We start from the raw sequence: 26,798 nt of genomic DNA, 5'->3' as shown, positions 1-26,798 counted from the left end.
TGCTTACAGTGTGTATTCACGGAGCGAATTAATTTACTGTTGTGAGGTTTAATTAATGGACTGTCAGCCTCTCTTGTGTCGGTGAAAGATTTCAATCGGAGGAATGATCTTTTAAATAAATTAATAAATAAACTCCAAACTTCTTGTAGAGTATCCATTCAAGTTGACTTCTGTTTTCCTGCTCAGAACAAGTTGGGAAGACGGTGCTATGATGTTTGTTAGAATCTTTAAATCTTACAAATTTTTAGAAAGATGAGTTTAATTTCACTTTCAGGTCATGCTATTTGGAAAACAATTATTTTAGTGGGAAGACAGGTTATTAATAGTAGGTTATTAATGACTTAACTGACTCGTCTTTATAGTAGTTTGACTTATTCTACCAGTCGCTGTCACAACCGTATCTGCTAAATCTCAACAAGAATTTTGATCCTTTCAATCTTGTGATTACTTTAATGGGAAAAGAAGACTTCGAGGAAATGAAGTAAGTTATTTAACTCACAATTAATTGTACTGATTGTAGAAGGGTATTAAAATTTGTCAAAGTAAAATGTATACTGTGCTTTAAGATTTTGATTTTTTTTTTTTTAAGGCATAGACTAGCAGCAGGAAAACAAATGTGAGTCCTACAATTTCATTGTCCGTGTTTCTGCTCGTATGTCAGATAGAAAATACATCTAAATGGATGCTGATTGAGAAAAGGAGGCTGGTTGACAGGCTGCTGGAGGCTTGCACCACTTTAGAAAGGTGAGAAGCTAAAGGGAGCAGCTGTGGCTCCAACAGGAGTAGGCAAAAGACGAGATCTGAAGAGAGATGCTGTTGAAATATTGCCGAACTTCTGCATTAGGCAATTTACTCTTATTTTAAGATCGGTGTGTAGTAAGTTACCTTTATGTTGTTATTTGGAACTTCTTGGCTACCTACAGCAGACCTAGAAGTCCGTAACAGACCTATGACACCTGTTTATAAGGCTTTAGTTTAATCTTGGTGTAATCTTACTGATACTGTTTAGTATGCCAACCATTTTGTGCTTAAATAGTATCTGAGCTAATGACAGGTGCCAGTTTCAACTGGTTCTTTGGGTGCTAACAGCGTGTGAACACGAGCACATTCAGGTTTCTGAATAATAAACTTAAAAGATTCTTTTTGTCTAGTAGAACTTAGTAAAATCGTCCACTTCTTTTGCACAGGTTCAAAACCTCTTCCTTCTGTGGAGCTAGACTGCAACTGAGCTAGGAAGACTGTTTTGGTATCTTGGTGAAATTTTCTAGTCAGGTAAATGCAAAGAAAATACAGTTTCTTGTAAATCTGATTTGTTTGCAATGAAAATTTTTTAGAAGAGGTACAAACTCTGAAACCAACATGGTGATTTTCTTGATGCGCTAGAACCATTTTAGAAATACTGTGACAGTATTTTACAAATTTTAAAGCTTACAAAAATTTATTTTACTTTACTTATTTTACAAAACATAGATAACACAAAAGCATATGTTTTTTAAGTAGCTGCTTCCAGTTTTTTTTTTTTTTTTAATCCATGCAGGTGTGGCCAGGTGTTGGGATGGGCCAACTTTTTTGGCCTGTAAGGGCAGGTAGTAATTGCGTGTGTCCACAGGTGGTGATCTTTTTTTTTTTTTTTTTTTTTTTATTTTTTTTTTTTTAATTTTCTTCACCCTTGCATCCTGCGACCAGTTCTTCTGCAGACGCCTTTGAAGCAGGTTTGGGATGACAAATCTGTCTCCTGGATTCTGTTGGCATACCTGTCGTAGTTCAGCCTCAGTCGGGGCCAAGCTGCGCGGCGTCTCTCTCCCCCCACCCTCTGAGAGAAGAGGGAGAGCATAGCATGACGTCATTTCTGCCCTTGCGTCAATTCTTGCCGTTTTTTCTTACCCGTTTTTGCCCCCCGGCCCAGTCGATCGGGACTGAATCGCGGGCGGAGGCCGGGCTGCGTCACCGTGACGTCACCCGGAGGCGGGAAGAGCCGGGCCCCGCCTGGGGTGGGTGGGTGGGGGGCGGCGCGTTGCCAGGCTACCGGACGCTGGGCGCGAGGCTGACAAGGGACGGGGTGGGGGGGGGGTGCGGCGCCGCCGCTGCACTGCGACAAGGCGGGGCCGGCGCGTGCCGGCGCTCCCGCACCAGCCCCGCGCGGCCGCCTTCCCGCCCCACCATCACCTCTCGGCCCATCCTATTGGCTGTCTCCGGCGGGAGGGGGCGGGGTCTCATCACCCGCGCGGCGCTGATTGGCGGCTGCCTCCTTCTCCTCCCCTCAGGGCGCTTCTCCCCCCCCCCCCCCCGCCTTTTCCCCAAGAGGGTGGGGTCGGGCGGTGCCGCCGTGTGAGGCCGCCCCTCTCCCGCGCTTCAGGGCGCGGCGGGCGGGGACGGGGGTGGGGGAAGGCCCCCGAGGAGAGAGGCAGCGCTGCCGCTGCCGTCCCGCTGCCCGCCCCGGCCGCCGTTCCCCGTCCCGTCCCGCCGCTTTCCCTCGCCTGGGACCCCGCCAGGTAACGCCGGGTTTCCTCCGGGCGGGAAGGGTTGGGTTGGAGCAGCGGGAGGGGGGGTCCCGCTCCCCAGGGCGGGTCCTGCTTCGGGAGGCCGCTTACGCTCGCACGGTCTTGCCCCAAACACTGGCACCAATTTTAATTTTTTTTTTTTTTTCCACTGACACACCTTATTTAATTTTTATTTTGACTGGTACGTGGGCAAACCGCACCAAAGTTGCTGTTATTTCTCCCTTCCCTCCTCGTTCTGCGCCATCACTTTGTTGCCTTTAAGGGTTTTGCAGGAAACCTCACGCCTGTCCCACCATCTTTACCTTCCTGCAGGTTATGCATCTGCAAAGGAATAGGAATTCTTTGGGTTTAATTGATTGTTTGCTTTAAATAGAAAAAAAAAAATCTCTTAAATGAGGCAGTGCATTTCCATAATATAAACCGACTTCCTGTATAATTAATTAACTGGTTAAATCCTATCAGTTTTATGAAATATTAAAGTGTTGGGAATCTTTTGCACCACTTAATTAAGGATTCTAAGTATTAATAAAAATTCCTGTTGTCACGTATCTTTCTATATTGTGCATATCAAATGAGTTGGTGGGAATTAAACAACTCTAAAACTTTTTTCCTCCCATTTCCATCGTTGACAGAAGGGTTAACTTGAGCTTTACCTGCAGTAACAAACCGGAGGGAGTCTGTAGAAGTTGCCTTCTCTTAACCATGTGATTTATTCCAGGCTTTCTCTTGTTCTTCTTACGGAGTGCTCTGCTCTTGCATGAGACAGAATCGTGCGTGTGCCTTTCTACTTCTGACTCCTGAAGGAAAAAGGCAAATGTTCAATAGCATGTATAAAGCCACGAAGAGGAGTCCCGTGCTCTTTCTAGAATAGAAATTAAAAAACCTCAGCTTCTCTATGCTTGTAATTAAGCATGCTCCTTCATTTATCTTTGCGGCAATAAATATATATGAAACTGTATTGCAATGTGCGGAATAAGAGGATAAAAAAAATAATCGAGACAAAGGCTTCATCCCTTTAGAACGTGTCATTATGTTTTAGAGTACCTGTCATCCCTTCATGCTCGAGTTGCTTCGTGTTCCACAGTGCTGATGTGTACATAAACTTGTTCCCAGCAAAGTACCCCAAATACTGTATTTTCTCCTTTAAATTAGAGACTCTAACTGTTGCAAAATAACTGCTTTTCTTTCTTTGATTAGCCACTGTAATGGTATCGTAGAGCCAGTCCTTAAAATGATGATTTATGGAATACTGACGTTGCTACTGTCTTTACTTTCATTCAGCGTATTTTATGGCTCAAGACCAGAGGATTCTAATACTCCATCATTTGCTTATCTCATTCAAACTTATTTTTAAACCAGCTGCGTTCAAGGTAGCATAAGAGGGCAGCTTCATATTTTCTAACCGCTCAGGTTTGCCGCTGGTGCTGACCTGTTCTGGCCCGGTTTGCTTTTCATAACAGCAGATACGGTAGATACTCAGTGGCTTAAATATAATCGATGCTGACATCTGTCTGTGCACTGAGGGTGGGAAGTCTCCACCGCAGAATTACCACAGTGACACCGCTTGGTAGTGTCGTCGGGATGAGGGCTGAGGACTCGGCGACTGTAGGGACTGATCTACCTTTACCTCGTAGTGGCATCTGTCTTAGTTGAAAAGTTTAGGCTCATATTGTGTCCGAAGGACCTTTGTCCTTTAAAACTGGTTATTTTGGCATGCTTTAATTTAGATAGAACTGCTAAAATGCTATGACTTTTCCTACTGGACTTGTCTTCTGTGTTTTGTTTGTGGCTTTATTTTTATTTTCTTGAATATATGAAACTTAAGAATTGTTTTGCTGAGTTCTAGGTTTTTTTTTTTCTTTCTGATGGTTTCATTCAGCTGCTCTTTTGACAGGATGAAAAATTACAGTTACCTGCTATTGTGATTTCTGTTTCTAACAACAAAGCAAACAAAAAAGTGCTGGAATAGCTTCCAGAGTCAGAAACAAAATCAGTGCTATTTTGTATGTTTTAAGCATCTTTTCTTTTAGCTGCATGGAAAGAGGGTGATGCAAAAGAAACATCTTCGTGTACGATACTTTTAGTAACAAGTGATCGGTTAAAACTGCTGTCATCTAAGTGTATTTTCCCTGTAATTCTCTATAATCTTTGCTTTGTAAGTTAAAATTCTACATGTGACTTTCAAGTTCTGTTATTTATGTGATCCTTTTAAGGTAGTTTGGAAAAGGTCCAAAGTGCTTTCCAAATACGAGTACTTACTCAGCTCTTTGGCTGTGCGTTACTTGAATAGGAAAGCTTGATTAACGCCTGCAGTTTTCTCCCAGTATATGCCAAAACAGTACTTTGAACATTTACTGTGTTTTCTGCTGCAGTACATAAAATTCATTTGGGCGGAAAAAAAAAAAGAGAAAACAACCCTAAATATAACACTTTTTCGAATTAGGAGAACTGTGTTGTTAAATTGTTCGCTGCTGTCCTTATATGCTTTGTTCTGGTGTTCAGCTTGAAGCTGAAGGGACAAGGTTTCTTGGCCCTGATAATCCCAGCTAATCAGGAGTTACGAGTGCCTTAGGACAGCTCGAAAGTCAGATTTTCAGGATGAGAGCTGAAAGCCATCCAGGTGTTGTGTTTCCTGACTCCTGAGCATTATTGATTGCCCTTAGCTGGGTGTCCTGGGTTGGCTGTAATATAGTGGAAGTCAGGTGTGCAAAACAAATAGGGAGAGCAAGAGGAGACAGAGGTTGAGTAGAAAGTTTGGAGGCACAGACAAGTGTATTTGAATGTAAGTAAATCTAAATTAAAATATCCCTCTGTTGCTTAGGCTGTTTATTCTGAGGTTGTGGGAGGCCTATTTTTTTTTTGTACTGGAGGGATCAGGGGTGTGAATCCCCCCGGGAAACGGACAGCTTAAAGGAATGGTGGGTAGTGCTTGCTCCTGTTGAGTTAGTTTTGGTGTTTTGCACATCTGCTTCTCAAAACAGGGTTTTGAGGATGCAGAAATGAATACGTAAATTTTGTCAAATAAAGCCTTAGTACTTAATTGTAATGCTGTGGTAAACATTTCCCATAATATTTTACGGAGTGTTGCAGTTAACGTAGATCAAGCCTTATCAAACCATGCAGTGAGACTTACTAATAACATTTTCTCTTCTAGGCTTAAGTAGCCAAAGATGAGTCGTGGATTTTCAGAAAACAATAACTTTCCGTATGACAACAATCAAATGGTTTTGGATATGATCCTGTGTTCCCTAATTGGTGTGCCTCAGCCTATCAACTGGGACAGCGTGGCAAGGCTAGTTCCAGGATATACATCCAAAGAGGTGAATTTACTGATAAAAGGATGTGTGTACTTTAAGCAGTACTTTATGAAGAAGAAAACTTCTTTGGGGGAGGGAAATTGAAGTTAAGGGATTTATTTTTTTTTTTCTGAAGTAATTTATGCATAAAAAATCGAAAATGTTATCTGCAAATGAAATTAATTTGCAAATGAAAAAATTGAAAATGAAATTAAGAAATATATTGTATTTTTTATTTCAGTAGTACTGATGTAGAATAGGAACAAAAAGTACTGGAAAGTAAAAATTAAAAAGTGGAATTAAAAGAAAGGCAATTGTGTTAATATATTTCAAATTACATTGCTAGGATTTTAGTGGAAGGGATGGCAGTACCCACTAACCTCATGTAGATTGCAGTATACTTACTAGCAAACCTGCTAACTTTCTCTGCTTGTTGTTACAATTCTAAGGAAATATGAGTTACAGATCTCCATTAGGTAGTTAAGAGTGCAGTTGCCTCCTCCTTGGTCCTGCAAGATGTAGGTTTTTTCCATCTTTAGTTGGAAGAACCTAGTACCTCCATAATCTTAATCTTTCTGGATTGCTGAATTTCTGCTGAAATGCTGACTTTTTTAATAGTAACTTTGAATTTTTTCTTTCTGAGAAGTAAGCTAAGAGAGGAAGACGTCCTTTGCCCTCATGATTCAGCAAAGCTGGAAGAAAACAAGCCAGTGGTCTTTTATTTTCTTGCAAACTTAATCAAATGTGTCAGCTCACATTTATAGCATTGCTATTGGGCATCACTGTAACCTTGGATTTAGAACATAAAAGTGAATGATTGGGAGTAGAAGCTTCTGTGGAATTTTACTGCCTTTCAAGTGCTTGGCAAAGTGCTTGGGGGGTTGGTCTCCACTGTTTACGCTTCGGTTTGCAGCCAGTACTGTGCACATCAAGCAGATTAAATAATTATGAAAGTATTGGTGAGCTCTCTCCTCATATTAATTAAGAAAATATGATTGATTAGTACATGGCTGATTGTTTTAAAAGAACAAAGTGTTTCAAATATGTGGAGTCCCTGCTTAAGGCAATTAAGTAAATGTATACCTGTGCTTTTATGTATCAGTTGTATATAGCAGAGTGGCGTTCTTACGAATTTGAGACACTACATCAATGTCAGAAGGATGCCACTGTGTGCACCTCTCCCAGCGGGGCGGGTGGCACGCAGCAATGTCAGTTAGCTCCATCCAAAATAAATAAATAAAACCAGCTGCTTGAATGGAGCTGTGTCACAGGAGGATCACCTGTAGAATTAAGTAGTTTTACCTGTATGTGTAAATTACCTGTGCGTAGGTAACCAAACCCATAATTGTCACTGTATCAGTACAAATCTACAAAATGGAAAGACTTTCTAGTTCATCAAAACAAGGAATGGGAAGTTAATGGAACTGTAGTGGAAATCACCAGTCCCTTTTGTCCAAATCAGAATAGAAGTCATTAAGTAAAAGAATAATAATTACTGTAGCTACTTTTAGTAATATTTGACAAGTAAAAGAACTTTTGACTAGTAAAAGAACTAGTTACAAAATGAGAATTTAAACTCTCCACATAACTTTCCCATTTGAAGATCAGGCTTAAAATCACAAGGTTTAAGGAAATAAAGGTTGAAGAAGGTTCTACCTTATTTTTTTGTCTTTCTGTTAGAGTGTTTAATTATGGTAAAATCTTAGTTATTTTACTGTATATTTATGTACTTTCTGATAGCACAAACTACATAGGAAGCGTTACAAGTTTAATACCAGTAACTGTTCACAGGCAAATATAAGAAATACAGTATCGGTCTCAAATTACAGTTATTAAAAATGTACCGAAAGCTACTGCTTCATTGTCCTATCATTTAATCTTGTGACAGTGTGCAAAAAGATTTGATGAACTAAAAAGCAGTGGAAGTTCACCTGTTGACAACCAGTATAATCCCCTGATGGCTGCTGGTGGGAGTCCTGTGGAAACTTTAGCTACGTACATCAAATCCTCCTTGCTCGATACACAGACAGAGTTTCAGGAGCCTGCTATTGGGCAGGATTCCATTACTATAACTGGTAGGTTTTTAGTCATTCTGAAATATATTGGCTTTGGTTATAATCAGTATGTGCATGCTTTTCTTTCCTGAGTGGCAAGCGCACCCAGGAATAGTAGTTGTTAAGCTCTGAAAAAGAAAGTTAAGTGTAAATGTAATGCATACATGAAGTCACTTTCAGTTAGTTTAGATTAAGAAACTATGTTTGTTTGGGTGTTTTTTAACAGATTGCCTTTCCAAAAGGCACGCGTCCTTGTGCCAAATCCTCTGTTTAGGATCTGTAGTGAGGAGAGGAGTTGCTCTCCTGGTTTGGATCCCCAGTGTTGTACTGTTAAACCTCTGGCCCTTTGCAATCACGTTAAAGTGTGTTATTAAAATAACTAGGAAGTTTTGTGTAGAAAATGGAGAAAGTTGAGAAGGTGAACCCTTGAGGTCAGAGCCTTCTCTCCCAGCAAAAAGCCCTGTGTTTGCCATCCTGCTCGGTGGCAAGACGGCTGCCTAAGAGTTGGAGCATATTCTAGCTATTTTTTTTGACGCAAGACAGTCTTGCAATGACACACGGTGTGTCTGAGTCAATTGTGTGCCCCAGTAATAATTTGGCAGAAGAGGATCAGTCTCAACAGCGGTATTTCAATCGCAGCACGGTTAAATATTGTTAACATCTCCTCACATACTTCTCCTGCAAGAAGTTGTCACTAACTGTGTGATAGTTACTCTCTGGTTTTCATTGTAGACCCAGATATTTTCAGCGCCTTGTAGTACTTGCTAAACGTGTTGCGTGAGAAATTTGTTTCAGTCATGAGCAAACAATATCTGTGTTTAAAAATTAAGGCAGCAGTGAAATGTTTAAACAAAGTGTTCTCTTTTATGATGTCCTTCACAGCGCTGCAGCTTTCTGGTCGCTGGTCTCTTTGCAGACGAAAAACAGCTATTTGACCTTTGCTGGAGAACAAATGAAATGTTTTTAATAACTAATCAGGAGATGATGTTTGTGTAGGGAATATCTAGACTAAAAATACTTTCAATTATGTGCTTGTTACATGCATCTTGCACCCACGGGTGGCTACTTAGAAGATTATTAGCTTCCCAGTAGGCAGTTAACAAGTTAACTCTGCTTATGGATCTCTTGAGACAATTAGTGCATGTTTTCTTTTTAACAATGTAGTACATATAATAAGTAGTAGTGCAATTAAATACCCTAATGTTTCCGACAAGATCCTAGCCTGAGATTTTTCTCTATTTTCTTTGTGACTTTGGATAAATATTTTTTCTTGTTTATATGTAATTTGTTGATTTGAAATTAGGATAATTAATCTTTTTCTCACAGGCTTGTAGTGAACTCCCCTTAATATTTGTGAGGTACTTGTATATTTCAGAATTGGACATGTGAGAAAGGCCTATTTGTAAATGTTTTTTGTTTAATTAATTACTTCCTAGTGGATTTATTCACATCTGCTTATTGTTAGGATCAAGAATTCTGGACCTGTTTGGATTGGTTTGTAAACATGAGTAACAGCAAGAAAAAGCATCAGGCCAAATTCGTTTTGAGCTGGATTCTGGCTTTGGCAGACGTATAAAAGCTCATTTATTACTTGCTAATTATAAGGCAAGCTGCTGTTAAGTTCCTCTGAATGCATACTATGGCGGTAAACAGGCATGTAGGATATTTATTACTATTTATTACTAACTTTCACAAGTCAAACAATATAAGCTTTGAGGGGAAGTATGAAAAAAAAGATTGGAAGAAACGTATGATAAAGTTTAGACATCCCTGTTAATTTGTTGCATATTCTTGTCAGCATTGTTTCCTTTGATAAGTAACTTCACTGTGTTCAAAACAAATTTATTGATATTTACAGACAGAACTCTTCCATGTCATTTTTTTCCACGAGCCCTTCCTTTAAAATACTCACCTTACTTTGCATTCAAAATCTAGAACTCCCACCTTGGCTGTTTTAACGCTAGCACAAATCAAGTGGAACGGCTGCCCTGAAGGCTGTGCCTGACCCAGCCCCTTCCAAGGTTTTGCTAGGATCAGTCCAGTAAATCTTTCATTAACTGTGTTCCCTCTAGTATGGCCTTGCTAAGGCTTAACTGTGCAAGGCCTCAGGCTATGTCTTTGGAGAAAGTTTTGTTTCTTCTGCCTCTGGTGTGGTAACTTTGCTGTCCTGAAGGGCGTAACTCCTGTGTTCTGGACTGTACGGAGCTTCCACATAATTTTTCGTGTCAGTCTGCTGTTGTTGTTTAGCCATAAGATGAAGGGGGCTATGTTAGTCATCTTCAGAAGAGTACAGCCTCTTATATTACACAAGAGGGAGAAGATGCTTCTGGAACTCTTCTCTTAGAAATCTGAGAATTGACGTTTCAGGTTGCAGAGATCCATTCATCACAGTCGGAGAAGTTATTCAATGTCTGAATGCTGGGGTTGTCTTCACCCTTGACGCAGAACTCGCTGGATTTGGTGACTGCGTCTCCTGGAGTTCCCTGGGTTTTGTGTCCAGGTTCCACTGCTTGTGGTGCGTTTATGAAGATAACCTGTTTGAACTAAAGCGCAACTGTCCTTTATTCCTGGCATAAGCTGGATGATGGAGGCCTAGGGCTAGACAAATTTCATGGTCTGCTCTCTTGGAGAGTTGTTTTGTATAATCTGCTGCTTTAAGCCATGTTTTTGAGAAACTCAGCGAAAACATGTGTTAAGAAAGAGGCTTCTGCATTTCTGTTTGGAAGCAACTTAATTCCAGAGCTAACACTTCATGGATAAGAAACGGAGTTATTCTCAGGTTGTTACACCCTGGCAGCAAAGCTTCCTGAAAACAGAAGTCTCGACCTGACAGAGTCTTTATCCTCACGTTCCACAAAGCAGACAAGGAGAGGTAAAGAAACAAATTGCATTCCCAGAAGGAAATGCTGAATACTCCGCATTAATCTTACTGCTTTGTATTGAGACAGGACCAGTCTGGGTTTGCAGCCAAGTGTCTGGACAACCCAGCAATGCTGCTGGTCTGAATTTCCAGTGCATGGCAGTCAGAGCAGGAATCTGGATTGTCTGGTAGCCCTTACGGTAGCAGATTCGTTGCTCGTTGTGTAGCATTGCTCCACAATGAGAACTGTACTTCAGTTGCGTTTCCAACATGCTGAAGAGCAAAAGGTCAGGCACTTTTGTTCTAATGCAGCCTTTTGTCCTTACATTTAAGGAAGGCCCAGCACAATGTCCTCAAGGAATTGTTCTCCAGAATCTGAGAAAGGTCCTGTGCATAAAGGTGGAGAAAGCACTGACGAAAGCCAGGGGTAAGAAGATCTTTGTGTGTTTGTTATCTAGGGGATTATAGAACTGACAGAGAGATGTCTAAATGGCTCATGCTTTTCTACTATCAGAAAGAAGACAACTGGGAACATCCTAATAAATGCTGTAAGAAATTTTGAAACCTTACATTGCTACAGAAATACTAAGGGTTATTTTGAGAATTCCTTATGTGCAGTAGGGATAGCTTATAAATCTGGCCATAGCGTTCCTCTGAGTGATCGATCACTGTGGGAAGAATGGGAAACAACCTGATTTTAAAAAGGAACGAAACAAGATGGATGCTCAATAACATTTTAATTAAAAAAAAAAAAAAGTGTTCTGTGAACAAAGATTTGCCCTATGTAAAACCAGGGGAAAAAAGCTGTAAATGAAAAGTGCAGATGAAAAACTTTTACTACAAATTCAAATAGCTATGCACATCACTTTTTTTTTTTTTTACTATCACGTCTTTGTTTTCCACACTCTACAAATACGTGTAGAATAATGTGTTTGTTTGAAACCTAATGGTAACCATCTTTCTTTAGAAGCAGCATTTACTGATCCTAGCTTTGACCTTTTCTTAAGAAATGGACATTTTAATATACAATAAAACAATTTTGATTTTCACAGATTAAAATTGCTATTGTGCACTGTTACTGTCCCTGGTGCCTCAGTAAGTTAGGCATATATATCTGCCTGTTTTTTCAAGAAAATTTAAAAGAGAGAACAAATAAATTTTCTGTGTAATTCAGGTAGTATGCAGTAAGAAACTGGAGACAGAACTGGGGGCTGGAGCTAGAGACTTGCTTTCTCCAATCCCTTAACAAATAAATCACACTGCTTATGTGGCAGAGGATCTGCATTTGTGTTCTTCACCTGACGATGCTATCTGACAATAGTTTCTATTAATAGTTTGTGTTAGTAATTAATAACTGCAGTTTGTTTTCCTTCTTTAATAAAAACCTCTTAGTGACATCAGCCTTGCAATGTGTGGTCCAGATTTGGAGATGAGATCTTTGTTGATCGGTTTTGGTGTTCTAAGTGGCTTACGGTCCTAACTTGGTTTGTGGCTTGTTTTTCTTTTTAGGCCAAATATGGTGATCCATGTGTGCGATGAAGCTAAAAACCTCAAAGAAGATTTTGTTTGCCCTCGAGACCTGTTGGTTTCAGAAATGAAATACTTTGCTGAATACCTGTCAGTGGATGCCCAGCGCTGGGAAGAGGTGGACATCTCGGTGCACTGTGACGTTCACATCTTTGACTGGTTGATAAGATACGTTAAAAGGAATGCTAAAGATTCTGAAGCTAATGAAATGCCCACTTTAGGTAAAAGAAAGCGTGCAGATAATTTCTTGTAGGTTCATTATGTTCTGTAGTAATGAAAGATTAATGTTTTTGATACAGTTCAGCCCCAATCTCTTTGTTTCTGACTGTTGCACGAAGCTCAGTTGTTAGGAAAGTGTTGCAACAGAGATCCTCTGCTCATTGTTACGGATGTCTCTGATTTGTCAACACTGACAATTTTGGGGAAAAATCCTGATAGTTGAAGCAGTGAAAAAGGTGTTTTTAATTAAGATTCTTCAGACCTTGTCTGAACAAGAACAGAGTGGTAATTTTAAAATACCGATGATTGTTGGGTTTTGTTTTGTTTCCCCTCTGCTCCCCATCAATACAGTTGCAATATTTTCTAAAATTTCAATATAGTCTGATATAATGGTTGAAGAACTTTTGCCTTTATGAATTTGAGGCAAGTTTTAAATGTTTTTGTGAGCCTTTGCTACCATTTTTAAAAAATATAAACAAACCAAGACTATAGAATTATAACTTGTAATGCAAAGGGTATGTTAAACAAAATCTCAACTGGATAGGATGGCTACAGATGGAAGTTATTCTTGTGTAATTGTTTAGTCCTTGTATCCCTATGAACCCACCTTTTTCAGTTTTTATAAATTCCAGTTTGTTATAGTTGTACTCTGGCCACATAAACGATAAACCAAAACTTTGTTTCTTAAGATGAAAAATGCTCTACATATTGGAAGATGGAATGGCAGGTTGATTGGGTAAAATAATACTTAAACCAGATACTAAATATGCAGAGGGAGGGGTGTGATATGAAATTATCAAAAGAATTCATGTAAAAAAACTCCCTTTTTTTTTTTCTGTTGCCTTTTAGAACCATCAAATGTCATATCAATTCTTATTTCTTCTGAGTTTTTGAAGATGGATTCGTTAGTAAGTATTAAGAAAGATAGATTCTCTGCCATGATGGCACAGTTAATTACCAGGTGTCTAACAGCTTGTTTGCTATGCTTTGGCTGTTATATAAACAGATGAAGCAATGAGAACATTTTTAGATTTTTACCAGCTTTCTTACTCAACGCAATAACCTAATATTTGCAGAATCTCAATGCAAGAAAACTTAGAGTAAGTTATTTCTGAATGTGATAGTGAAATTTTGGATTTGCCTTCTGATGGCTGATCTAGACTAACATCAGGATCTGACTTCTGATAGGTTTTATAAAAAAAATATTAATTTAAATGAATACCTTTGTTTTATATCCTTTTTTACACAAATGATGCTTCTGCAATTTAGGATCTGGTTCTCTATTTCTACAGAAGTAGTATCTACTGACTTGTTTGTTAAATGTTTGCTAAAAGTTAGTTACACAGTAAACATAGCTGTTTAAGTTGAGATCCAGGCAGTACTATGTAAAGAGAGAACCACGGTACGTAGTTCATAGTTGTTGAAGATGAAACATTTGTGGAGTTGTTTTCTGGTCTGTAGAAACCTTTTGGAGGAGAACATAAACTAACTCAGAATCATATTAATTCAGTGTCCTTTAGATAAATCTGAGACTTGTTTTTTATTCTTAAGTTGAACTGAAACAGTTTTCCAAAACACCAGGCACTTAAAAAAAAAAATCTCAAAGCAATCCGTACATCTTTTGAGACGGCTTTGAATTAGAATTCCTTAACGTTATTTTTAATGTTTCTATTTTTCCTAGGTAGAAAAATGTATTCATTATTGTCACAAAAATATGAATGCTATTGTAGCCACACCATGTAACATGAATTGTATCAATGCTAATCTTGTCACGCACATTGCTGATCTCTTCACGCACAACGAAGTGGAAGAGTTGAAGGACAAAAGGGACAAATTTAAGAGGTAACTTTTTGCCCTGTAATACACTACTAAAGTGCTGTCAGGCTTTTGGGTCATCTTTCAAAACGGCTAAGACGCTACGGGGTTTGAAGTGATATATATATACAATTTATATTCTCCTGTAATTTATCTTTAACACAAAATACAATGAAGTGACTTCCGAAATTTATAATAAAATTATGAGCAAGGGGAAATAGCTTTTTGTAGGAAACGAGCAAAAGGATAGGCCATGCTAGGGGTGTGGCATGGACATACTATTCAGGAATTCTCACATGGGAGCCAGGATTAGGGTAAGGAACCTTTTGTGCGATGACATGCTCCTAATTCATAGAGAATGGTTTGGCTTCAGCATCCTGTGAACTCTGATCACTGACAGACAAGCCAGGCGAAAGTTAAAGTATTTTAATCAGTAGGGATGAAGAGAGAACTTCTAGAATTAAAGTTAAGTGTAATTTCACAGAAATACTCATTAACAAAAGGTCTTTTAGTCAAGGTAGAAGCTAACAGTTTATGTTGGCAAACAAAGAACATAATAGAAGAAAAAAAATTAAGGGATCTCTTTCCTCATATCTTTATAAAAATAAGAGAAGAGCAGTCAGGAACCAGTCATGCAAACAGATTATTTTAAAACAACATCACATTAAAAACTGGACTCTCAAAGAAATATCATAACTTTGTATATCATCAGAATAAGTTATATATGTTGTATATAGTTAGTCTCACTGTACATTAAAAAAAATCAGTTTTTTTCTAATGGGTAAGCTGTGTTGCTGTCATTAATAGTAAACTTTTCTGCAAGAAGATTGAGAGACTGTTTGATCCAGAGTACCTAAATCCAGATTCTCGAGGAAGTGCAGCAACATTATACAGGTATGGTCTTTTTACAAAACTACTTCAGCTGCATGGGTAGTTCCTGTGTTTCAAAGTCCTGCTCTTAATCCAGTACTTTCTTTCCTTTTTTTTTCCTTTTTTTTTTTTTTTGTTTCTTTGGGTGTTTTTGTTGTTTTTTTTTTTAAATCTAGGTGTTGTTTATGTAAAAAGCTGCTAACTAAAGAAACTGAAAGAAAAATTCCTTGTGTACCAGGAAAAATCAACATAGATCAACATGGGAATATTGTCTATGTTCATATAAGGTAATGAAAAAAAAAAATCTCTATATAAAAATATTTCTTCAACTATGTGGTTTTGGGTGATTTTTAAAAAATATTACATATTCAGGAATTATCAGATACTCACATTACAAAATGAAGTCATAGATACTTGATGAGCAGTATGAAACATCTCAAGTTATTACCTAAAAAAAAAATTTTAAAAGGGGCAAGTATAGTGTACTTCTGAAATTCATTGACCAGTGCTGCTGCTGAATGGAAATGGAAGAACTACAGCCACGATTACTGGCAGGGCTATTTTGGATTGTACTGCCTTAAATAGAAAATACTCAACTAATTCTTTCATCAAAGCGTTTTAAGATACGTGTAGTTGATGATAAATTAAATTAAAGGCTGCATTTTTGCAATGTTTGTTATGGAGTGATAGATCCACCTCTGCCAGCAAGGAAATGCTGAAGATTATTTTCTAGGCTGACTTTATACTGTCAACTCAAATACCCGGCCTGCTTAAAGGCTACTATATATAAACTTTGCCAGTTGCTTTTCTGTTCTAAAGCACTTGTCAGAGGAGCTTCCAGGACCTGTTCTGTATGTAGCCCTTTTTAATTTGGAACAAATGTTTAATTCAGTTCTGTCTGTTTGATCCATGTTTGTGAACAGCTGCGTTCTCTTGTTAATGAAGATCAAGTGCGTGATCAGCTGCAATTCCCTCCCTCCCCTTGTGCCCCCAGTAAGGAAGACAGAAGGAAATTGGTAACAGGAGACCTTTCTGATCAGATCTCTTCAGTTCAGAACAACCAAAAAAGCAGTTCACTGTCAGCTTCCAAGGCAACACGTCTTCAGTGTTACCTCCCATGAGTAATTCCAAGGTGTGGATCAAGTTCTGCCTAACAGTCTAAATAGAACACAAGCTTGCGACCCTGTCCTGGCCTATCAGGATCATTGGTGATTAGCCGTGTGAAATTCATTAATTGTATTACTTCACTTAAGCTGACTATATGTGGCTGCTGTGCAGTTCCTAGCACGTAAATGCACAGGGTTTTAAAGTTACTCAGAGGATTATTTAGGTTGTAATCATTTGCCTTGTGGTACCTGTGACTGCTTTTCTACACAGAATCCATTTACCGGTCCTCAGGCAAAATGATGTTGGCCGCTAATTAATTCAGGCTTATGAGCTAATACGAGCCTATATTTAATGATTTAAAAATAAGTTTATATTTATTGCTCCTCTCGTGGCACCTAGGAATAACTTCCTGTTGGAAGTACTCCTCGCTTAGTGTATACATAATAAAAAATGGTTCAGGCCAGGGCTTAAAACTGGGGGGAAACAGTAATTTGCCCTTTCTGAAGATAGCATGCACCAGTGCAGGTTATGTGTTCTCTTTTGAATTCTGAAGAGGTGTGTGTCATCTTATCTCTAGGAAGGAGCAAAGTCCTTATTTTTAAGACCAGAAGTCTCAGATTTATCAAAAAGATATAATCTTATATTTTCAAACTGTGGTAATTCTTAACTGAGTAGTTGCTGATGCATTGCAGATACATAGAAACATGTTATGTTGGCTTTTAAAATAAATAAAATAAAAAGGCAGAACTTTGCTTCTGTTGCGCAACATATTCCTTTGAAGACAGGAGACTGTGATATGACTGAACTTCTTTGCATGTGCATATTTTTATTTCTTCTACTCTGGGTTTTCCTCTGGTTTATGGTTCTCCTGACTTCCAGAAGACTTGATATTTATCTTAGCTTAAGAATTTGCAGTTATATGGAACTTGAGATGAATCAAGCTGTAATTCTTTGTTATCAGTAAGCTTAGGATGTTGTGGAAGAATATAGGCTCTTGTGTTATGGTCTGAATTTAATAATGATTGCCCCATGTTGTATCCTTCCTGTTCTAAACTCTTCTGTAGTCTTTTCACCACAGGAACGTGTTGTTCTGCTCCTTCTCCACCTCAGCTTTCTGGTGGCAGGATCAAAACAGAGTTATGACTCTCTGTGCAACCTGACCTTTGGCTTTTTCAGAGATAAAACCTGGGAAGTCCACGAGTACTTAATTGGCCTTCATGAGGAACTAAAATCTTGGCGGGATGTTTACTGGCGTCTTTGGGGGACTGTCAATTGGTTGACCTGCTCAAGATGTAACCAAGTCAGTATATTTTCACTTTCACTTGTTTGTCCGTAGATGGCTTGTTGTGGGCGACTTTTGCGGGGTGAGGCAGGGATTAAAGCCTTTTGGAAAATGTGTGGCAATAAAGCTTGGTATAGATTCTTTATTGTGCAAAATTTTGACGTCCATAGGTAATCTCGCCTCTCGTTCTCTCTCTTTTTTTTCCGATGTAGTCTTTCCTGTGTACTGAATTATCCCATTGCCAGTACCATTCGCAGCCAGTTCTTTATCCAGGTGTAGCAAGCGCTCTGGGCTCAACTGGGACAGGAATATATCCCTGTTGTAACCAAAAAGTACTTCGATTTGATCCTACAACCCTCCCAAAGGTAATTAAATACTAACTCACCTCTTTTTTAAAAGAGCATAACACATGGCGAGGGGGTGGCAGTGTGTTACTAAAATAGATCTTTTCCAAAATAAGGATTGTAAAGTGTTGCAGTGTCCCAAAGCAGGCTAGGACCTTGTGACGCAAAAGTTCTGAAGTTGAACTTTTGTTATTTTGCTTACTGAGATCAGTTCTTCCAATTAACTCAAGCGTTTGATCTTTTGTGTGTATGTATCACAGGGCTGCCAAGTGAAGGATCACGTGGTCGATGTACCTTCAGGAAGTGAAGATGGGGATGCTTTGCCGTCTCAGACTACTAAAATATTGAATGATCTGCTCCATCATAGAGATGTTATTGTTGTTCCTTTCACTAAGGATGAGAATAGGTAAGAACATTGTATTGTGTTACTGAAATAACTTAACCTTCAACGCTTCACGCGTGTGCACATTACATTTGATTTCTCTCTCATTTTAAAACGGGTCACATAGGCCTTTTTTAAAGGTACCTTATTTTTTATTGTTTTGTTGCAAATTACTAAGAGAAGAACAAGTACTTTTTCCTTTTAAATTTCAAGCAGACATTTAGTCATTCAACCCCCATAAACATTCACTCTTATCTTCATATTTTAATGAATTGTTATAAAAATATTATGTGACTGACTCGGAGGTCTGTCTTCTCTTGGTACATGATGAGTAAAGAGAGACTGATTCTGAAGTTATGAAATAGAAGAACTTATTTTCATTTCACATCTTTCTCTTTAAGTGATTCTGGTATTGGGCTCTGTGATGAAAAAGGCATTGAATGTGATGTGCTCGTAGAACCAAATACACCGTGGGGTCCCAAAACTGGAGAAATCAATGCTGTGAGTGATTGCTAATGTGTTTTTCCCCCCTTCTTTCTGATAATGAAGATTCTTACAAGGGTCCTTTCAAGAATTCATTAGACAACTTTTAATAAAAACAAAAACCAAATGTTGTTGGAGGAAAAAGCACACTGCTTCAAGTTGCAGGATAGCAGCTAGATATTTATCTAGTAGAAAATAGCTAGTTGGTGGTGAAAAGGCAAAAGTTTTACCACGTCTGCTGGAAATATTTCTATATATCAGAGGCAATTCTCCATATGTCTGTACTTTCCACCTCATTCTTGAAGTGATGATATTTAAGGATCCAGTCGTACTTTGAAGTACATCATGTGGCAAATATTTAAATAATTGCAGCCTTTGTTTTGCCAGCTGATGTATCTGGGTATGTCCACATGACTTTTGCAAGCCCTTAAGTGAAGAGCAGTAACTGGGGTTGTGTTTTGGGAGTTTTTTGGTGTGGTTTGGTTGGCTGGTTTTGTTGTGTCCCCGTCCCTGCGCCTCCCCCAAGACATGGAAGACTTTACTTTCCCAAATTGTGGTGCATGTGTGTTATGTGTTAGATGAAGAGAGATACTTTCTAAGCCAAGTTTAAGGAAACTGTTTATAGTCTGATTTAAAGAGCGCTTCCATGCAAAGATAAGTTTAAGTTCTGCACCCATCATGGAATTTTTGGTAACTCAGCGATGCTGGTGGTAGCATGATACTGCTGATTCCATGAGAATTTCAAATGGAGTGCCAGAGGCTCTCCTGTGACAAATGTGGGAGGCTATTTAAATTTAAACTGTGGTACATAACTGCCCCCAGCTTGTTCTGGACTGCTTTTCTTATTAAAACAAGCTGTAAATATTTGTAGTGCTAAGGTTAGTCAAATGAAAACATGATTATGAATTCACCACATTTAATCGATGAGTAGTTCACAGCCTGTTTGCACACTTAGTCATTCCACCAAAATTTCTAGTTAAAGCTGAGAGTAAGCCTTCTAGGAGTTACCAGTGTAGATAGCTGTACTATAACATATCATCCCTATTTTTAGAATTCCACTCACACTTTTAAAATTCTAATTATTGTTAATTCTTAACTTATATGTCTTTCTCTCTCTGTGACTACAGTTTCTTTCTCTGAAGAACTGGGCTTTACAGCTGGTTAGTAAAATTTTTGTTCATAATTTTAAATATTTGCTCTTTTGTGCTGGCAGAGAACTATCTGATTTTTGTCTTATTTTCTAATTAATTTGGTGGAAAATGTATTTTCTTACATTTGTTCTTTAGTTTAGAGGTTGCAGTACAGCAACACCTTTAGCAAGAAAGTGTAAAGTATGTGTGAAGTACTACTTTGGCCTGAGTAAAAATTAAAAATTCTTTTGAAATTTTTTTATAAGTTACAACAAACAATAGACCAGCATTGTGTGCATCAGTTCTTAATAGTTCATTAGGCTGACAGAAATCTAAATCATAAAAATCTGAGGTTTTGGGTGTCTGTCTCTGATGGCTTGTCTGAGATGTTTCACGTTGTCTTTATGCTGCTGCTTTGTTGCCAAAAGCTTTTATCAGAGCTGAGGTCCTAGGCAAATGCAGAGAACGGGGAGTTGTTCTTCCAGTAGCATACAATGTCGCATAATTTCCTATTTTTGTATGTAAATGCTAGAGAGTGGTAGTTCACCTCTGTCACTCTTAAGGATTTGTGTTGTAGTCTGTTCCTAGCATCCTATAGCAAGACTGTTCTTCTTGCAAAAATGTGATTCATAAATTTTTTGAACTTACAGTCCATGTTAAGCGCCGTCGATTCTCATGGATTACTAGGTACATGTGTATACTCAAACATCACGTTCCTTAATATTTTCATTTTTCTGTGCTGATCAGTTAGGAACTGTGACTCCATCTGTTGGAGTATTGGATGGAGCCCATAGTTTATTATGACGTAAATAGAAGGAGAAAAAAAATAGGTATTAGAGTGAGTTCACAAAAAAAAAAAGCCAACTAGATATTCTAAACCCACTTGCAATAAATTATTGATGCAGATGGCTCTGGTGTACATAAGCTGTGTGTATTTGTAGCGCACTGCAATATGCGTGCTTTGCAGTATTTAATTACTGAGTGTCTCAGCAATTTCGGGCGGTTTGCAAGATGCAGCAAGCCTGAACAGAGCCATCCACAAACTGGTAGTTTCCTGTATTCTATGATTATGTAGCTAACTCAGACGTTTGCTACCATAATATGAGTTTTCTTATTAATTAGAAAAAAAATATAGCCAGCAATGCATTGGATATTAACCAGTGAATCACACAATAATACAGGTTGGAAGGGATCTCTGGTGTCATCTTATGCATTTCCTCCTACTCTCAGAGCAGGGCCAACTTAAAAATTAGATTTAAATTCAAAGCTATACCGCTTTGCTTAGGGTCATATCCAGTCAAATCTTGAGTATCTCTGAACATGGAGATTCTGTAGCCTCGCTGGGAAACCTCTTACAGTGTTTGACCACTTGAAACAGAAATGTTTATCAATACATTCTAAGCAAGTATTTCAAATCAGTTTATCTACATTTGAGAATGATGTTCTTGGACCTAACTGCACATGGTTGTGTCGCTAAGATACAAAGCTAGATTTGAAGACAACTCCTTCAGGACAGATGTAATGTATAATTTAAAAGGAATCGAGCCTCACTTATGGTCTGTGACACTCTCCTCCTCTTGATTAGAAACAGCAGTCATTGTTATCTGAAGAGGAAGAGTATACCACTGGCTCAGAGGTCACTGAGGATGAAGTGGGGGATGAAGAGGAAGTGTGCAGGAAGCCAGGTATGACAAATCTCTACAGTCATCCTCCCTGGAATTTAGAGATAGGGATTCAAGGCAGCACAATTCTTCTGCAAGCAAATTTTAAAGATTAGGTATTTTAAAAATAAAAAATAATATTAGTTGAATTTTATTTCTAGTTTTTCTGGTTTTATATACGAATTACTCCACTTCTCAGTGCCATCAGAAATCACTGGCAAACAAGGAAAGCTGCAACTATTCGTGTCTGAGATGTCCTCAAAGTTGATCAAGGGCGTATTTTGCAGGAAAGACTATCAAATTACTTTTGTGAAGTGTCTTGTAGATAAATGTTGAAAGAAAAGGCAGTAGCTACACAACAATATTTTTGCCTTTTTTTTTTTTTTTTTTTTTTTTTCTCCAGAATATTATTCTGGTTACACAGTGGAATGAGTAGTAAATGTAGCTAGAATTGTGTCTGCACTGAAAATAAACTCTACATGATCTGAAAGGATTTTTGGGTTTGGTGTTTTATTTGGGTGGATTTTTTTATACGTAATAGATTTAGGAACATAGCCAAAAAGCAGCTTCTGCTTTCCACCCTAATAATTAGCAACTTGAACAGGGGCAGTTCGTTGTTCTTTTTGTCCCAACTCAAAGGGATTGGAGTGCACCAGTATATTTAAAAAGAGAGGGGGAAAAAAAAAAAGATAAATTTTTTGTAGTTTGCCTTTAAACTTGTTTGGTCTGATATCACTCAGAGCTTGTTGATGGAATTAATATGGTGAAAGATGTAGCTTGTATGTGTACTTGCTTTTAACTTTACAACAGAAAACTTGTGCAGTTACATGTGACAACTCTGCATTTTTAAATATGTTCTTGAGTTCCTATATGTGTGTAATAGAAAAGCATTTGTGTAATCTGTGTGTATTAGCCTGCCTTCAACACTAACAAAGGGAAAATAGCCTGTTCATTTACTCTGTAAAGGAATAAAGGGAAAAAGTTCTGTTGTAGCAGTGTAGAAATTCCAAATATCTGTGATGATGTTAGTGGATGTTTCTTCAATTAGCAGGGAGAAAGGAGAAGTTAAAGAAATCCTACAAGAATCCAAAGAAAGTAGTTTCTTCACCAAGCATTCAGAAAAAGGAGAAGCCATCTGACAAGGTAAAATCAGAGCTGTGAAGCCAGCCTCTCTGGATTGAAAAGTGTGGAGTTCTCAAGTTTTGGACTTGTTCTTAAAACATACTTAATGTGGTTTTCTTTCTTTGATAGTCAAGTTCCCGAGATGCATCTCCGTTCATGTAAGTAATTTTCGAAGTCCTTGAGAACGTATTGTAGTATATCCCATTTTGTAATCTGTTACTGATAACCTTGTGTGCATCTTTCTTTTCTGACCAGTGTGAGTATGCAGCAGAACAAATGGGATGCCTCCAGGTCACTAAGATACAACCAAGATGCTCAAAGAGAAGATGGTCCGTTCTTGCATGAGTTTAGCTTTCGTAAAGTTAATATTATGCAAAGAGAATTATTCTTTCATATAAGAAATGGCTAATTTCCTAAAATATAGCTACTTAGAAACCTTTAGTTTGAATTTAATCTCGGATACAGTTTTTTGCAGAGTTTTTTTTTATGGTTGCTCCTCATTTGGGGAGAGAACAGATTTCAACTAGGCTAATCATTAGTAATCAGCTGTATCCAAACCACGCAACAATCTCAGACTCTTCCAAACTGTACAAAAATATTCCTACAGCTAGGAACTCCTTCTGAAAATGTTACTTTGGGCTTTGATTGGCATTTATTAGCAATCTCATCCATTCTACAGAAGGAAAAAAAATGTTTGTGGTAGGAAAATGGAAAGAAAATCCACCATATAAAACTAGACATTGTAGTCTTGCACGCAGGTTGAAAAATAAATGGGCAGCACTGGGTCTTGTAAAATGTTGGAAAGGAGTTCAAAGGTTGCAGGAGAAAAAGAAAAAAATGCATTGTGAGTGTATGTTAGCGTGGTTTATGTTCTTTATTTGGGATGTCAGCACATAACCTGCAGAGATTACAGTTGTGTCATCTGATGACTAAGTGTGTGAATAATTTTTCCTGTATCTCTATGCCGTTTGTTGTCTGTGCAGATAAACAGAGATAAACATTCACTTCTATCTCTTTCCCAGTCTTTCTGGCTAAAAATGTTCAGAATTATATTTGTTCGTTCCACCTCTTGTCCTCTCCTGAGATTCTTGTGCATTTTTGCTGTTTTGAAGAGCTCTACCTCAAAACCATTCCCGTACATTTTTTTGATCTCGGTGTAATGCCTGAGGCTGATTTTGGTATCTGCCAAGAAGGCTGCTGAAGCTACCTTATGCGTTAAGATCTTGGTTGCTGAAGGTTTTTATATGAGCAGAAAAGAAAGCTAATATTACAAATAGAATATCACTAAAGTATGTATCTAATTATTCTCTTTTTGTATTCAGTAGCAAGGAAAATGTCTGTTCTAAATATTCTTTCTTATTTCTGACAGATCAGAGAAGGATGTCTGAGATTACAGGGCACTTAATAAAAATGAGGCTGGGAGACCTTGATCGAGTCAAGTCAAAAGACAGCAAAGAAGTAAGATTTGTTCTGTCACAATGCAGCATTTACAGAATTTAAGTGAGCCTTGGTAACAAAAACGTGTGACACAAATTAAAATACTATCTGTTCAGTACTTAAGCTTAAGAACTGAATTTTATCAATCATCATTTTGTTCTAAGCATAAATCTTTGAGAAAAAGAGTTAAAAATAATATTTAAAGTTCACTACCTTTAAAAACTGGGCGTGGAAAATAGAATGGGTTTAAAAAGTTTCAGTACTGGGTTGTGATAATGAAACAAAGTACGCCATAGATTTTGTTGAATATTAGTGATTTTTGTGCAAAGTTGCTGATTAAATTGGCATAATGTCAAAACTTGGGCTTTTTTTCTGGATTCCAGTATGCAGGAGGCATTTATTCTAGACTTGAAGCTCAGATAAAGGCCTCAGCGCAGGTCAGCGCACGACAGAACAACGCTGAGAAGAATGCCAGGTAAGATATGAAAATAAAGGGAAAAAGTAGAACGTGGATTTTGGGAATGAGTGGGTTTTGCTTAGAGAAAAACATGCCTCGTTTTGTACACTCTTCTTGCATCAACATCCCTTCCAGCAGGTTAATCATATATGATGTGAAAGCTTCTTTTGTCAAATTAAAGTAGAGTCAAGAGAATGAAACTCTTGTTCCCATGCTGGAGGAACTGCTTTATAGCTTCTGTGTTGGAAGACTGGCTGCTGCTCCAATATAATTTTCTGTGAAATTATGGATAACTTGGAAAAGCGTTAGCCAAGATTCTTTAGCCTGTTCTTTGACTTCCATCCAAAAAGAAAACAAAAAAAAAATGAGCCACCAGAAAAAAAAAAACAACCTGTGTTACTGCATATTGGTCATCTGTGCCTTAAATGGATAGAACAAAAAAGAACTGAGAAGCTGGCACTCGGTGTGAAGTTGTAGAGCCTAGAGCTGGTTGTAATCTGGCCAGCAGGTGAGCCTCGTGAGCTGAAGTTTGCAGTGGAGCTGCTGACCAGCTCTTTGGGGATGGTCTGGAAGCTTCAAATATGTTGTCAGAGGAATTTCTCACAAGTCTTATTTCTGTTTAAAAAAAAATACAGAGAGATACTGTACTAGAGAGGTAACTGGACAATAATTTCAAATTCTAGCAGTAATAATGTACGTGTGTTTCTTATGTGTTCTTAATCCAGGTCAAAATCCCGTTTTGGTCAAGGCCGTCCAACATAAGGACTCCTGAAAAAAACCTTTAGCCAGAATACGTTACTGCTTCCTGAAACTGTACTGCGCTCTGACCTACAGAGAATGCACATCTCTGAAAGCTTTCCAGTGACTTATTTATTACTTTAAGCCTTGTAAATTATTTTTTTTTTTTTTGCGATAAATGAATGCAAATCCAATAAGGTCTGTACTTATTTTAATTGTAAATATACTATTTCTTAAATTTAAATTTGATTGCTTTTTTAGGCTATTGTGTTAAGTTGCACAGAAGATATTTTATAAATTTACAAAGTTAAATTATCAGACTAACTTTATTTATTGGTGAAGACATCAACATGCCTTTTAGTATGCTAGAAATACTGAAGAAGAAAAAAGCAAGACTACTGAATTCTGAATACAGTCAGCAGCATTAACACAAGTCGCCTCAAGTATTTATATTGTGTAGTATGTGGTGATACATTTTAGGTCAGTCCTCTGGGGATTTGCATTTTAAGTCTGTGATGATACCTGTGACTTAGACTAGTTTAAGCAAACGTTTTAATGCAGTTCTGAGGCTTCCTTCTGTCTCACACGACTCCCATTGGTGTGAAGGGTGGGTAGCGGGTAGAGACTAGACCTCCAAAGATCGTAATAAATGCCATGATGATGCGGAATTGCATCTTTCATGCGAAACGCTTGCTTTACTTGTATGTGAAAGGAATACTCATTCCCATTCCATATCTGACTCCTCTTGCACAATAGTGTTTAGTTCCCTTTCAATACCCACACCTTTAGGATGCAAAGCAGTTTTATCTCTTTCTGATGCTGTGTCACTAAATTTCTGAGCAGATACGCTATTAATTCTGCATCTTTCGACTGAGACGAATCATGATGAAGATTTTGTGCATGTAGATCTTTTGGGTCTAGTTACTTTCTGAAACCTGCCTGCATAATACTGTTTAGAAGTCAGATGCACTTTCAAGTTCTGTCTTTGGAGCAATAGAATACAAGTTTTATCTACGTGTAAAATCCAGGGCTACCAAAATGAAGTAACTTGTCTAGATAATGAGTTGCATATTTGCAAAGAAAATGGCAATAATAATGGCTGAATTCAAGTAAACACATTCTGACTTTTTGAAACAGGTAGAAAGAGCGCTCAGGGAAAGCTTATTCCAGGCCACGGCTGTACAATAAATTGTGAGTTTGGAATTAAGTCAGAAAAAGTCTGGGTGGGAGGGTGGGGTTGGGGTAAGGAGAGGGAGAATGTTGTTTGAATGCACTCTTCTCTCCATTCAGGCTTTTTTTTTTTTTGTTTGTTTGTCTTGTTTCTTGAGGATTTTCAGTAGGTGTTAGAAGACTAGGATAGCAATACTTGAAAATACTGCTTTCAAGGTGGGAGGTTCTTATTGAAACAGTTAAAAATGAATGTTGCTTATTGTGTGTTTTGTCCAATGCTATCGTGAATCTAGAGCCCAGTGAAACCAACATGCAGAATTCTGGATTTCAATGGCTTTGATTT

The 26,798-nt window shown here is 38.1% G+C and overlaps 1 protein-coding gene across 2 annotated transcripts; it reads left to right on the top strand.

Annotated features, from left to right (window-relative positions):
- The first annotated feature begins 272 nt into the window (after positions 1-272).
- On the top strand, positions 273-26,497 carry SANBR (SANT and BTB domain regulator of CSR). 2 transcript variants are annotated; one of them, XM_086744026.1, is made up of 22 exons: positions 273-744; positions 1,188-1,272; positions 5,656-5,821; positions 7,686-7,872; positions 11,045-11,138; positions 12,221-12,459; positions 13,307-13,365; positions 14,139-14,299; positions 15,080-15,166; positions 15,319-15,429; positions 17,426-17,549; positions 17,744-17,896; positions 18,136-18,281; positions 18,659-18,758; positions 19,868-19,900; positions 21,456-21,555; positions 22,580-22,674; positions 22,783-22,811; positions 22,909-22,982; positions 24,023-24,111; positions 24,474-24,565; positions 25,273-26,497. In XM_086744026.1, exons 3-22 carry the CDS (start codon positions 5,672-5,674, stop codon positions 25,307-25,309), a joined length of 2,160 nt encoding a protein of 719 aa, XP_086600152.1. In that variant the 5' UTR covers positions 273-744; positions 1,188-1,272; positions 5,656-5,671; the 3' UTR covers positions 25,310-26,497. The 2 variants fall into 2 exon arrangements, with proteins under 2 accessions (XP_086600152.1, XP_086600153.1); XM_086744027.1 differs by lacking the exons at positions 273-744; positions 1,188-1,272; positions 7,686-7,872 and having other exon boundaries at positions 5,686-5,821; positions 15,059-15,166.
- The last annotated feature ends 301 nt before the right edge of the window (positions 26,498-26,798 follow it).

The sequence above is a fragment of the Chlamydotis macqueenii genome, chromosome 3 (assembly GCF_036417535.1).
Source record: "Chlamydotis macqueenii isolate bChlMac1 chromosome 3, bChlMac1.mat, whole genome shotgun sequence".
NCBI lineage: Eukaryota > Metazoa > Chordata > Aves > Otidiformes > Otididae > Chlamydotis > Chlamydotis macqueenii.
The sequence above is the reverse complement of the archived record's forward strand: the minus strand, read 5'-3'. Positions and strand labels throughout refer to the sequence as shown.